Raw genomic sequence first — 13,272 nt, forward strand, 5'->3', positions numbered from 1 at the left:
GGTACCTGTCCCACCTGATGTGATAACTGGAGCACAGCCACCGTGTAATGTCTGCAGGGGCAAGGCCCTCAGCAGCATCTATTTATTTATGTACCTGCAGTCACATCAGACTAACGGGTTTGGCTGTTTCTAAGGCAGAGAAGAAGGGGAAGGATGATATTTTGCCCATGTGCAGATGTCAGAGCTCCCTCTGAAAAGCTCTGATGAGCTGGAGCTTTGCAACACGGGTTTGAAATTTGTCAGCAGGGCAGTAATCTTTTAATTAAAGGGTGAGCCAGACGGCAAAGACACAAGGGAAGGCAAATTAAGGTCAGGCAAACAAAAATGTATTTTGGTATTTCCTAGAGTTTCAGAGCTTCCGTTTTCAGTGCGGATTATTACTCAGACTTAAATAGTGCTTGGTGGCTGGAGTTGTGAGTCAGCACATTGCACGGAGAGTTCTTATATAAAGCTCCAACTCAAAAGAGGTCTTGAGTGCTGGAGAGGGGCAAGAGCTTGAGTCTCACCAGACAGAGCATCCATGATCTGGGGGCCTCTGCCCAAACGTGCACCAGAAGCCCATGGCACTGCCACTGAGGACGAGTCCTACCTACCCTTTGGGGCAAGGAAGCTTTGGGGCAAGGCTTTATCTATATTCTCCAAGGCTGAAGTGAGCTATAAACACGCCTGAGGACCTCAAGGCTGGCTCTGAAGCTCTTCACAGGGGAAACCTTCAAGGCTTTCATCCTCCAGACAGGTCAAACTGTCCTGTTTGACAGGACATTCTCCTCACGGATGCTTCACCCAGCCTGAGAGGACAGGAGAAACTCTTAGCACCCATTGCTTGGGATGCTCACAGAGATGATAAAATCCCTGACCTGAAAAGGTTGAAATCTAGGCAGGATTTATGTCCCATAGTAAAATCACAGACCTGCCTCTCTCATGGTGATAAAAATAAATCACCCTTAAAAATAGAATGACATCAATAAAAATAAATCTAAAAATACATGCAGTGCATCGTGGAGTTATGGTCTGCTCCCAGCCTGGCATGGAAACTCCTCACCAGCTAAGGGCTGGTGATGAGCGTAAGTGGTGCTTAGGCTTATGACCTGGGAGAGGGTGTCAAATAGGTACTTCCAAAAGTCTAATTTCCAGTGGGTGGTTGCTTAGTTCTTGTGAAATTTGGACACCTCTTAAAGGGGACCTAGTTTCGGGCTGTGAAAATCCATGGTGCCACTGGACAGTTGTGATCTACCCCTATGGATCCACCTGGTACAGACAGAAGGAAGCTTTTGCTTTGTCCATATGCAAACTCCCACAGAAGCTGGTGGAAAAAACAGTCAATGGATGTTCAGGTGAGGAAAATGAAGGATCAAGGCTGTTCACCTCCCATCACAGGTACAGCAGAGGACAGGAACTAGGGATGGGAGCCGCAGAGCAGCTGGTGGAGTTAGGATCCCACATGGGGCTGCACTAACAAGCATCACTTCCTTCCCTGCAAACAAGATCTGACGTGTTCTGCTCAAGCGTGGGGCATCCAGCGAGAGTGACAAGCTGCTCTGGTGAGCTGGGGATGCAGCGAGGGCAGCAGCTGGGCCAGTATGGGGAAACATCCAAAGGGGATGTCACAGTCTGGCTCCATAAGATGTCCCTGTGGTTTCTTCTGGAGGCAGAGTTTTTTCTCTCCTCCTGCTCTGAACCAGGGAAGAATGGAACAAGTCTTCCCTCTCCCCCAGAGGTGGCTGCTTTTCACCATTTTTCACCTGAAATGATCCTTCTACACTGTGACATCTGAGTGAGAAGAATCTCTTCCTGCACCATCTCCATCTGCCAAGGTGGCTGCTGCCACCTCCCAGCCCTCCTTGGGATTTTAGGTGATGCCCAGGGCTCATCTACATCAGGAACTCAGCCAGTGTAATTATTCTGCAGTGCTGCCTGCCAGTGCCTCCATACAGACAAGCCCTGAGGAAGAGGAATGCTAAGAAGAGAACTTTCCCTCGACCATAAAAACAGATTTATGAAACCAAGTCCAGTATTTGCATCTCAGCTGAGCAGGGAGAGATGAAAACAGGGTCACCCTTGCCAGCCTGTGGTGCTTTCATGACCCTGAGAGATTTCTTCCACTCAAGGTGTCATGTATTAATGGCACAGTCTGTGGTAGTGGGAGCCTTAGAAAAAGTCTTCTCCTTTGTAAGCCATCCTTCTCCAAACTCCCTGGCAAAACCAGAAACCAACATCCCTACTCGCAGCCCCAAGTCTTGTACATGAACACGCAGTGAAGAAACTTTCATTGCTAAGGAGGGATGTGGCACACACAGAGAGCTGGGCTAACCTGGGAATGCTACTGCTCACCGCTCTGTGAGGAGAAGGAGGGGTTTGCAGGCTCTTAAGATGCAGAGTGTGCCAGAAGCAACAGGACCGCTTGTCTCCACAACACCAAGAAGGCATCCAAGCCAAGGCAAGACACTGGAAAGCAGGAGCAATGCTCACTGCTGCAGAGGGCACAGCAGATACCACGTCAGCAAAACCAAGCACAGTCCCCAAGCCACCTTCCCATGCAAGGTCCTGTCACCCACACCAGCTGAGGAGATGTCACCTCCTGAGGACCACTGTTGGCTGGGGTCACATACTCATTTCCTACCCACAGAGACCCCCTGCCTTCATTCACTAGCCGCATGCTTGCTTATTAGTAGCTCACTGTAGAGTCCACGACCCCTGTTTGTTACCCAGGAACAGGCAGGCCAGAAGGAAAGGTGACATTTCTCCTCTGCCTGGCTCCACATCTCAGAGGCCCAGCAGGGCTGGCTTTTGCTTCACGGGGGCAGCCTTTGCATGCAAGCAGAATGTGCTCAGCAAAAAAGGGCATTTACAGATGAGGAAAGATAGCAAACTTCACAACTGCACGAGGAACGACTAGAGAAGAGATCCAACCTAGATAACCACCAGGCAGGAACATTAATGGAAAAACAGGTGATCTGTGGTGGAAGGGATGGAGATGGAGCCAGTTTATGAGTAGGTTTTACAGACCGGACAGCAAAATAGTGTATCTTGGAAGCAGATAAACTCCACGTGCCTGCAGCTGCCACACCAGTTAACTGATAGATCCACCACTTCAAATCTCCATCCTTGTGAACACCTTCTTTACTGATGGAGGTAACCACTATATGACCCTGCTGATACCTCTTGGTCCTCTGTACCTAATGCTGCTTAACACAGAGGTGAGCCAAGTGGGCATTGAAGTACCCAGAAACAAACCTCTCTCTCGCACCTCTTAGCTTTCCAAGGTCTTCACTCATCCCCAGCTTTCCTTACCTGTCTCTTGGTCACACAGCTGCTCACAGGCATCAGTGGTCCTCTGGCCACAAAGGTCTCTCACCCAGGGGGATGTAGCATTTATTTGATAGTACAGGGACAATTTGGCTGGATTAAGCCAGTCAGAGATGTCCAAGTAGCTCCCCTCGCTCACAACGAAGCTGCTGCCTGGAGGGTAGGAAGAAAGTGCAATAAGTGAGTGTAAAAATCCAAAAAAAAAATACCCCCAAATCTGCTTTTTGGCCCAATATCAGAACACTCTATGCTTCAGGAGCTGCTGTAATGTCAATGTCAGCAAAATAATCCCAACTTCATTTAAAAGTTCCTCTCCATATCAATGGGCCCCAAAGAAAGGTCCATGAGATGGGATGCTGCTGCCCAGATGATCCCTGAGCCTACTAAGCATCATGAGATAACGGATTTGATTCCCAGATGCCTGTAGAAATGTCGACCGAGGGAATTATTCTGATCCATCTGACCGGAGCTCCACTTCTCCAGCTCAGGCAAGTGGTGTCTGCAAGATGCCTGGATGCCAGGCTCAGGGTGCAGATGGGCAGCAGCAGCATGGGCTGCTCCCTCTGCGCTTCTTTAGTTGAAGGTGAGTGAACTGGCTCAACACACAACATCTCATCTGCGTGGTCTTGTATCAGAGACACTCGCTCACTCACTCCCTTCTGAGAGTTAGAAGTGAATTTCCTGCTAAAAGTCTTTTCTTACAAAAACTTACGTTTCTTTATTTTGTGAAATGTATTTTCCCCCGCTGGCATCTGGGAATATGCATCATCTAATTAGCCAAATAGATTTTCAGTTCAGCCCAATCATTTCCTTATCTAACATCTGAGGCCCAGCATCGCTTGGGGGATTTTGTAGGCACAGAGGTCCTCATTAACTCTGATCTTCAATTACATTGATTATAAGGCTGCCTCCATAACAGTGCTGCACAGATCAGAGGGGAGCCAACCCCCCTCTGCCATTAAAAAGGTGTTTTGCAAAAGTTACTGGGGTAAAAACCTCTAAAAACAGGGGAGAAGAAACCTTCAAAGAGGACTGGGCAAGGGGAACTGTCAGGCAGCCCAGGAACCCACAGCCACTCTTCCACTAAGTACTAGGATATGAAATCATGGGTAAAAATTGCAACCACCACCTGAAGATTCAAAGCCTTCTTAGCAATTAGAATCAGAATGGTTTGGGTTGGAAGAGACTTTAAAGTCCAACAAGTTCCAACCCCCCTGCCATGGGCAGGGACACCTCCCACTAGATCAGGCTGCCCAAGGCCCCTCCCAACCTCACCTAAACATCTCCTGGGATGGGGCAGCCACCTGGGCAACCTGGACCAGGGCCTCCCCACCCTCATTGTGAAGAATTTCTTCCTAATGTCTAATCTAAATCTTCCCCTTTCCAGTTTAAAGCCATTCCCCCCTCGTCCCATCACTACAAGCCTTTGTAAAAAGTCCCTGCTCAGCTCTACTGTAGGCCCCCTTTCAGTACTGGAAGGTTGCTATGAGGTCTCCCCAGAGCCTTCTCTTCTCCAGGATGAAGAACCTCAACTCTCTTAGCCTGAGACAGCAGCCTGAGATACCAACCCAATAACAACAGCTCAAGGACAGCAAGTCTATAGATCCAGGGTGTATTTTAATTAAACCTTAGAGCTTGTATCGCTTAGTAATGATTGGGACATCATCCTTCTAAGCACTGCACAAGACCTTAGCTCAATGAAAGCCAAGAGATTAAAAAAGCAGGACAAAAACCCGCATAAAAGCAACCATGCCACATGAAGCTACTTGAACACACACTCCTGATTTCCTTTTGAAGAGAATCACTGGTACTTAAGCAAGAAGGAACCCTTCTAAACCTCATCCCATGCCACATTATCCATGCAGAATGTAAAAAGAGGAAAGCCTGAAGTCAAGCATTCTGGTGAGCAACCCCATTTTCTGGCATCCTGAGATCTCAGCACCTTATAAATCTGGGTCCTGATTTCACATTAATTCAAATCTTCCATACTTAAACTGGTTTTACACTGTAAATGTATTCACAGATGTATCTCAGCACTCAAAGCCAATGGAAGCTGCCAAGCTACTGACTGTTCAAGCAAAGAAAAATCAGACATCCAGCATCTAGCTGCTCTGGAGATGCAGCAAGGCAGGAGCATGCATCACCAAGGCTGCAGGATACATCTCAATCAGATACGTGGCAGCAGTAAATTGTCAGCTAAACTCCACAGCATCACTGGAAAGCATCAAAACCCTGAGCACAAAGAAGTACCTTACAGCTACCTAATTTTATTTATAATTACCACTCTTGTCAATGAATATTTAAAGATGGCTTTAAATACCGACAATAAATATTGTTGGTTTATTTTGCCAAACAGAAATGCATCATGGACCCACTGAGAGTGTTTATTTATATGTACGTGTCTATGGAGTAACCTCTCAATCTCGCTTTCTTTCTTATTTTTGTAGTTCCCTAATAAAGAACGAGGCTTGGGAGACACATAAGCACGTTTTGAGGCTCAGCTACAGACAACTCCCCCTGCACCGAGAGACTGAAGAGCAAAACCACCACCTCTCAATTAAATCTCTATTTAATGAACCCTACTTTGAGTTAAAATACAGTCGGCCTGAAAGTAACAGAAGCAAATTAGGCATAAATAAGTCATATAATTAGTATTCAGAAAGGCAATGGTGACTTAAGCTGGCAAAGCATCCTGGCCCAGGAGCTGCTACATGGAGGGGAGCTCCCCACGGTCAGGGTGGGCAATGGAGGGGTGTCCTCTGGAGCTTCCCACCAGCCCCACGTGCTGAGCTCTTTCTGGAAAAAGCACATTCATGGTCCTGCTGCTAAATTTTCACCTTCTTTGAATAACCCAGCCTGTTTGCTGCTGGAAGTATAAAACCCCCCAAACTATCTATTTATGGAAGTACTAACGAAAATAACACCAAACCATAACAGCCGCCAATAACTTCTGATGGGAGATCTTTTTGCCCTCTGCAGCTTCCTGAAAGGAGGTTGTAGTGAGGTGGGTGCTGGTTTCTTCTCTCAAGTAACAACCGATAAGATGAAAGGAAATGGCCTCAAGTTGCACCAGGGGAGGTTTAGATTGGATATTAGAGAAAATTTCTTTACTGAAAGAGTGGTGAAGCACTGGCAGAGGCTGCCCAGGGAAGTGGTGGAGTCACCATTCCTGGAGGTGTTCAAAAAATGTGTAGCCGTGCCAATCTGGGACATGGTATAGCAGGCACAGTGGGGTTGGGCTGATGGTTGGACTGGATAAGCTTAGAGGTCTTTTCTGACCTTAATGACTCTACAATTCTATGATTCTCTTCCAGCAGAATTTTGGTGCCCACGTAAAAGCACAGATTTGAAAAGACTGAAATAATTTGCAAATTGATCAAGCTTTGTCATATTCTGTACAGAGAAAGACCTTCCTACATGCAATGCAACTGTAACTTAAATAAAAAAGAAACATCCTGGTATATTCAAGATTAATTACTTGCTTTAATTTTAATAAGTCTGATTGAGAATCATCTTCAATATCATTTTTTTGTTTAAAAAAGCAGAAGTGATAACATTTTAATCCATAATCCCTGAAATAAATTTCAGCCTAGAAAGGAGGCTTTTCTACTTCAGTTGTTGGCTGACGGTTGGACTGGATGATCTTAGAGGTCTCTTCCAGCCTTAATGATTCATTGATTTTATTCTATAAAAAATAATAATAATAAAAAACCTGGGGAAATGAAGGTTCTTAGTTAATTGTAAACAGTTTCTTCCTAGGAGGAAGGAGGCGACAACTTCCAGCAAGGAAATCTTTGAAGCTGAGCGTATCACAGCTCAGCTGGGTGAAATTTTGAGAGGTGTTCACAGACACACTACTCATCACCTTCACACCCATTGGAAATACAAACAAACAAACATCCCAACCTTGATCCCTTTATAGCTTGTCTGAGTAAATAAATAACAGGAAACGGTGTTTACAAATATTTTGAAAGCGAAAATTCTGAAGATTTCAAAGCCTTTTCACACAACTTTTCTCTTTATTTTCAAAGAATTTGGACGTAGAAAACAGTTTTCAAAAGTCACCAGTGTTCACATATCAAAACCATCTTGAAAAGCTCAGAAAGGGCAGGTTGAGTATTGAATCCTTTTAGAAACTACAGAGAACAAACATTTTCTAAGCAAGAGCTGTTTCAAACATCTTTAGCTTGCTAGGAACATCAGCCAAGTTTGTTTTCATCAACATACAGCCTCTCCATGGAGGGAAATCGAGGAGAAGGGAAGGGAAGGTGATGGGGAAAACAAGGGGCTCACACTGCTGGGGCAGTGAGGGGTAGACTCTGTTCTGAACCACCCCCTGAAACCTTCCTTGAGGACCTCAGACTTCACTGACTCTCCCTACACCTGCACCAAGTTATTTTGCCTCAAATTGCTGCCTGTGGACCTCAGGATGCAGACACTAGCAGAGACATTCTCCAAAACACCCAGAGAGACAGCTCACACTGCTGTCTTCTACTGCTAACCCCATCATCTCCCATGTGCCCTTGTGGACACAAGTTTTGAGCTTCGCATTCAAAAACTCAATGAAATTCCCCTTAAAATGGAGACATTCAGGGTAAAGCAACCATCAGGATAAAGCAACCATCAACCAAATAAGGGACTACAACAATGAGATGACAACTCTCCACCAACCACCACCACATCCTCCCAGGAACTTGCATTGTAGGACATTTCCCTGGAACACTGTTGGCTTTACAAGCCAGTCTATACCATAAATTAGCACTGCAGTGCCGTGGAGAATATCAGTACACAGCTACATCACTACATCCCGTCTCCACAAGGTCCACCAACACCTTGGGGGATTGATTTGTTTGGGTTTTTGTATGCATGTGTTTCTCCCCCCGCTTCCTTCTCCAATACTGATCAAAGCCATATCAGTCAAGGCAGCATCAAAAGTTCACATCTCTCATGCTGGGGTCTCCTTCAAAGTTCAGTGGAACTGCTTAAGCCTTGACAAAAAAGGCTTGAAGTTTTGACATTTCAAAAATCATTTTCCAGAACACAACAGGATAAAACAGCTCAGAAGAAATATCTAACAAGGGAAAAGAACAAAGCACCCAAAAGGCAGCCAAAAGGGTTTGGCTTTTCCTTTCTCTCTTTCTCATTTTTACCAAGGGAAGAGATCAAAACATTATTTTTTTTGAAGAGTATCTATTTCTTCCTCTCTCTGCTCTTTTTGTCTTCTTTGGTCCATTCGCTATATCTTGGCCAATGAAGCTCCCTTTCAACTAAAATCAGTATTTTGTGTTGGAAAGCTATGGGAGGTCATACTACAGGTTGCTGTTAATGCATCCATCCCTACAATATCATGCAATTATAATCCTGATACAGATTATTTTTTTTAAACACTAGAGGAAGGATTATCCCTTTGGCTCCATTCTACAGGTACAAAGAATAACCCTATTTGATTTCTTTACAGACCTTTTTTTTGTTCCTTGCGAAACTTGAAAGAACATTTCCCAAAGAGACAACTCCTCCCCCATCAGCTTTTCCCATTGATCACCTCTCACTCTCCTGTCTTGGCCCCAGGGAACGCAAACTTCTGCTTCTTAAATTCATTTCAGAAAATGCAGAAGAGCCAGGAAGATGTTGGATTTCCAGGACACACATGCAGTGACCTAAGCAAGCAAACCAGCCCAGGATCGCACCAACAGATTAACACAATGCTCAGCTTTACCACCCGTCTCCTGCTCAGCGCAAAACTAGGCAATTTCACAATAATTCAAACTCTCTTATGTCAAACTCTTAATTCTATACTCCAATATGAATCCAGGAGTAATATCACATCAAGTTAAAATCCAAGCTACTCAATTCATCTTGTTTTTCAAAGGATTTCACTCTTGAACAAGATTAAGTGCCTAAACAGAAAATTTCGATAGCAAGTTTTTAGAACAACAAAAGCCTATGGACACGCCCTTCATTTACTATTCCATCACTTGAAGTGCATACAGTTTATATCACAGGCAGTGCTTGACTCAAGGATGTATTTTTTAGCACAGAAACTACTTGCACGGCCGTGAGCTGCTCACGCCGGCGCTGCCCGTCAGCTGATGATCAAACCCAGAGTGCCCCATCCCTTAGAAATGCTGTCAATCCTGCCAAAGCTTTTTCACTCTGGCAAAGCAGAAGCAAATTAGTGATAGAAATCTGTATGTAATTACCGCTCAGCCTCAAAGCATCTTTCCTGTGGGAGGAGCAGGGTTACATTTTAATTGTTAAATTGCACTTTCTTGATAATTTTGACAGACTCTTTTCTTTGGGTTTACTTGGCAGTCAGCCTTCATTTAGCCAGGGCTGAACTTCTGACAAACAACATATGTATTTAACTTTACACAGCAAGCGATGACTCGGCCAACTTTTCCCAAACCCAAGTGAGATGGCATCTTCCCACCCCTGCCTTGCGGTCAAGCTCACTCTGCAATGAGATTTCTCAAGGCATTATTAGACAATATAATTGCCTGGATGTTATTAACAGCCCATCTCCATCCTCACTGGGTCAGCAATGACTGAGACAGAAATTAGACTCCTAAAGAAAAGCTGCTCCTTAATGCTCTGTATCTCCTAACTCCCGCACTCCAGCCTAAAGCTCTTTCTCACTGATGCTCTCTAGATAAGGACAAGGGTTTGGGGAAATCCAGCCTAAATCTAATCAAATCACAAAGCATCTGACAGACGAGTTATGATAAGCTTTCAAAAAACATATAAGTGTTTGTGAATGGAGATTTTTCAGCGAGCATCAATACCACACATCCTCCCAGGATGGCAGAACACACAACCAAGAGGCAGCACATGCAAAGCTAACACACCACAGGAGCGAGGAAAGCTACCACCCGCTCACCAAGAGATTGCACATCAGCAATGCTACTTGTTGGGAAAATGATAAAGTGAAGTAGCTATGCTATGCAGCCTCCAAAATGCCTCACTGCATTGCTGTGTCATTGCTGCTGCAGGTATCCTACAAATTCTTGTTCAAAAGCAAGTGTGGTCTAAGCCAGGACTGATCCACCCCACCGCAAGTAGGCAGGGTCTCATCCTGCAGATGAAGAAGTCAATGTTTGCATCTGTCTATTTGGGAAGGGATCAGGCTAGTTGGTCAAAGACAATATGCCTTACTGAAGCCTTCTCTCACCATTCCTTCCAAATTAGAAGGTAAATGGAGCTGGTAGAAGCTCAGCAGGTGCTGGGAGATGCCACCTTCCCAAGGGTGAGCACATCCTGCCTCTCTCAGGATGCAGCAGCTCCCAGCTCTCAACTAGTCCCTGCTGAAACCATCCAACTACCACTGGCAATGCTCTGACAAATCCTGCAAAGTAGAAGAGAAGAGGCATTTGCCTCCCCTTGCAAACACAGCCAGGCACACTTGCGGCAAGCACGCATCTGCGGGAGCCAGGCTGGCATAGGGAAAAGCTGAGCACAGGATTACAAGCCTGTCAAAGGCACGATAAAAACATGATGCGCTTCAGCCTCCAGAATCTTACTAGTTCTTCATGCAAAGAACGTCTGCACCGTAAAACCGTCCTGGAATCCCTTTGATCCATGCTGATACAGTTTATAAATTGATGCTAATATTTAGAGTTCATGTCTAGTAATGCCACAGCCATTTGCTCGCATTTTCTTGCCAGCCAAACAGACGCAGGAAGAGGAGTGAGCTGTAATGCAGACACGGAGGTGACCTGGTGATTAAGAGCTTATGGAATTAAATGCAATTTGTAAAGCTGCCCCCTCACTGCCACCTTACCAGAAACACACACAGTCTGGGGCAGCCAGATGTGGCAATGGGAAAGGGTTATTTCTGCATAAGCTCTGATCCAGGTCTCTCTACAGCAAAAACAGGCCCCTCTGCAGAAAACTGACTTGGAGAGGGTTGAAAAAGAGCACAGAAAAATCTGATTTCAAGCCAGCAAATTCCCTCTACTGATTTCAGATGGGGCTGGTGTGGCTGGGATCAGCTTAAGAATACAGGGGGCTCCAATGGCAGCATCCAGTGGAGGCTCAGAGAGGTATCTTTGAGATCAGATCTCTTTCTCCATCCTTCTGGTATAAACCTGAGGTGCTTCACATGCAAATCAAAGACTGCCTCCAGCTTTTCTGTGCTGTAAAAAGGAAGGGGGAGGCAGTCAGCTCCTGCTGCTCATTTCTCTGTGACCGCATGCGCGGCACGTGCTGAGCATACGCACAAGTGAGTGCCTGAGGACACAAGCTAATGCCTGGTCACCTCGGAGGGCTGCAGAAGATTGAGCAGGAGATGTCAAAGGCAAACAATTTAAAATAAGGCATTTAATTAAAACCAAAATGAGAAGTTGTTGCTAGTCCAACAATTGCAGGCTGCAGAGCAATGCCAGTCTTCAAGGAAAATTAATACAAGTTGCTAAGAGCAGCATCCGATTCCACCTGCGTCTTGGAGGAAACAGTCATGGGGGAAAGGAAGGAAATAGTCTGTAGATGAAACAATTACTGATCAGCTGTGTGACAATCAAAATGCCATTGTTCAGATGGGCAAACACATGAAGTTCAAAGCAAAAAAAGGCACAAGGAGCTTCCTTCAACTCTGCCATCTTGTCAGACAAGCAAACCCAAAGCATCGTGGCAATTCCACCTCCTGTTGCTCTCCTGGCTTTGCGCAGGGTGGAACTAGGCTTGCTTTCCTTCCCCCATTGCTGGCAGGGACACACTCATCCAGGGGGAATTTATCCAGGCTTGCAGAAGGGCTGAAGCAGAAACACCAACAGCTCGGAGCAGAGCCCATCACCAGGGCAGCGCCTGCCAAGCAGTCCCTTTGCTCGCTGACCTCCAGAAACCACCATGTCCACATTCCAGTGAGCTTTCAGACAGAGGGATTACCATATCTCCTCTGGCATGCATCTCAGAAGAGGAGGGAAGAGGGTTGCTAACGCCCCAAGATGTCTTTGAAGTGACAGAAACCTGCTTTATGCCCTTTATTTTATCTCCACTTATAAAACGAAGCCCTACAAGGCCTTAACTAAATGCAGTTCTCGCTTCCTTCTGTACGCACTGGAGGATCTCACCCACCTCTCCCACTAAAGTAACCAGATACAAACAACCACCCACACCATATATAACCTCTTTGCAGGCTGTAAAAAATTGGAAGCTTTAATTGATACTATATTTCAAACTGTTGTACAGCAAGGACGTACTCCAGGCTGAGTCCTCTGGGGTATCTTTTTCCAGCCCTGCCTTCCCTGCAAGCCGCTCCCATTACTGCATCTCTACTTTTTGAATTATTACTAACAAGAAAGAAAGAAAAAAACCCACAACTATTGAACGTATAGAGCTGAGTGGCTCACATATTCATAAGGGGTTTTATTGCTCAGACGGAGGGGCTCTCCTTCCTTCCTTTCCCCCTTTGACACTGCTAAAGGGTTCTTTAAAAATAATGCTTTGCATTTCCATATCCTCATAAAAGCCACTACGAGTCCTTCTATAAATCCAAGCCATCTCCAAAACTAGAACAACGCCTTCTGCTCACGCAGGAGAAGAAGCTGCCCCGAAATATAATGCCCCAGAGCAGTAGAAGGGAGGAGAGGACGCTCCCACCATCGCATCCTGGGAGAAGATTTAGAGGCAGCGACCCATTTCTGGGAGGCAGGAGCCCCCCAGCCTGCCCCTGCCAACCACAGCAGCTCCTGCCAGGCTTCCCTGGATTCCGCTGCCCTGTGAAATGAAAGCAGAGCAGCTGTATAAACCAGGCAGTAATTGCTCAGAGAGGAGAGGAGTAGAGGGGGGACATTTCATCAAATGAATAAAAGGACGAAAACAAAGCAAGAGAGAAAAATAAGGGCAATAAAGACAGGCTGGACATTAATAGTGTTGCTTAGAATATATTCACTCAGCCTTTGCTGCCAATTGCCTTCTGGTCCCGGTCCTTCCCATCCCCCTTCCCCTCCTGCAGCTCCAGCAGGAACTTTC

General features: G+C 45.7%; 1 protein-coding gene across 2 annotated transcripts in view; it reads right to left on the minus strand.

Moving 5' to 3' along the window:
- ASTN2 (astrotactin 2) overlaps positions 1 to 13,272 on the minus strand; it is a 344,412-nt gene that overhangs the window by 196,166 nt on the left and 134,974 nt on the right. For both annotated transcript variants that reach the window (XM_069873427.1, XM_069873426.1), the window contains one exon: positions 3,292 to 3,459. In XM_069873427.1, the coding sequence (XP_069729528.1) occupies positions 3,292 to 3,459 (168 nt within the window). The remainder of the gene's footprint in view (positions 1 to 3,291; positions 3,460 to 13,272) is intronic.

This window comes from Phaenicophaeus curvirostris, chromosome 20, assembly GCF_032191515.1.
Source record: "Phaenicophaeus curvirostris isolate KB17595 chromosome 20, BPBGC_Pcur_1.0, whole genome shotgun sequence".
Taxonomy (NCBI): domain Eukaryota; kingdom Metazoa; phylum Chordata; class Aves; order Cuculiformes; family Cuculidae; genus Phaenicophaeus; species Phaenicophaeus curvirostris.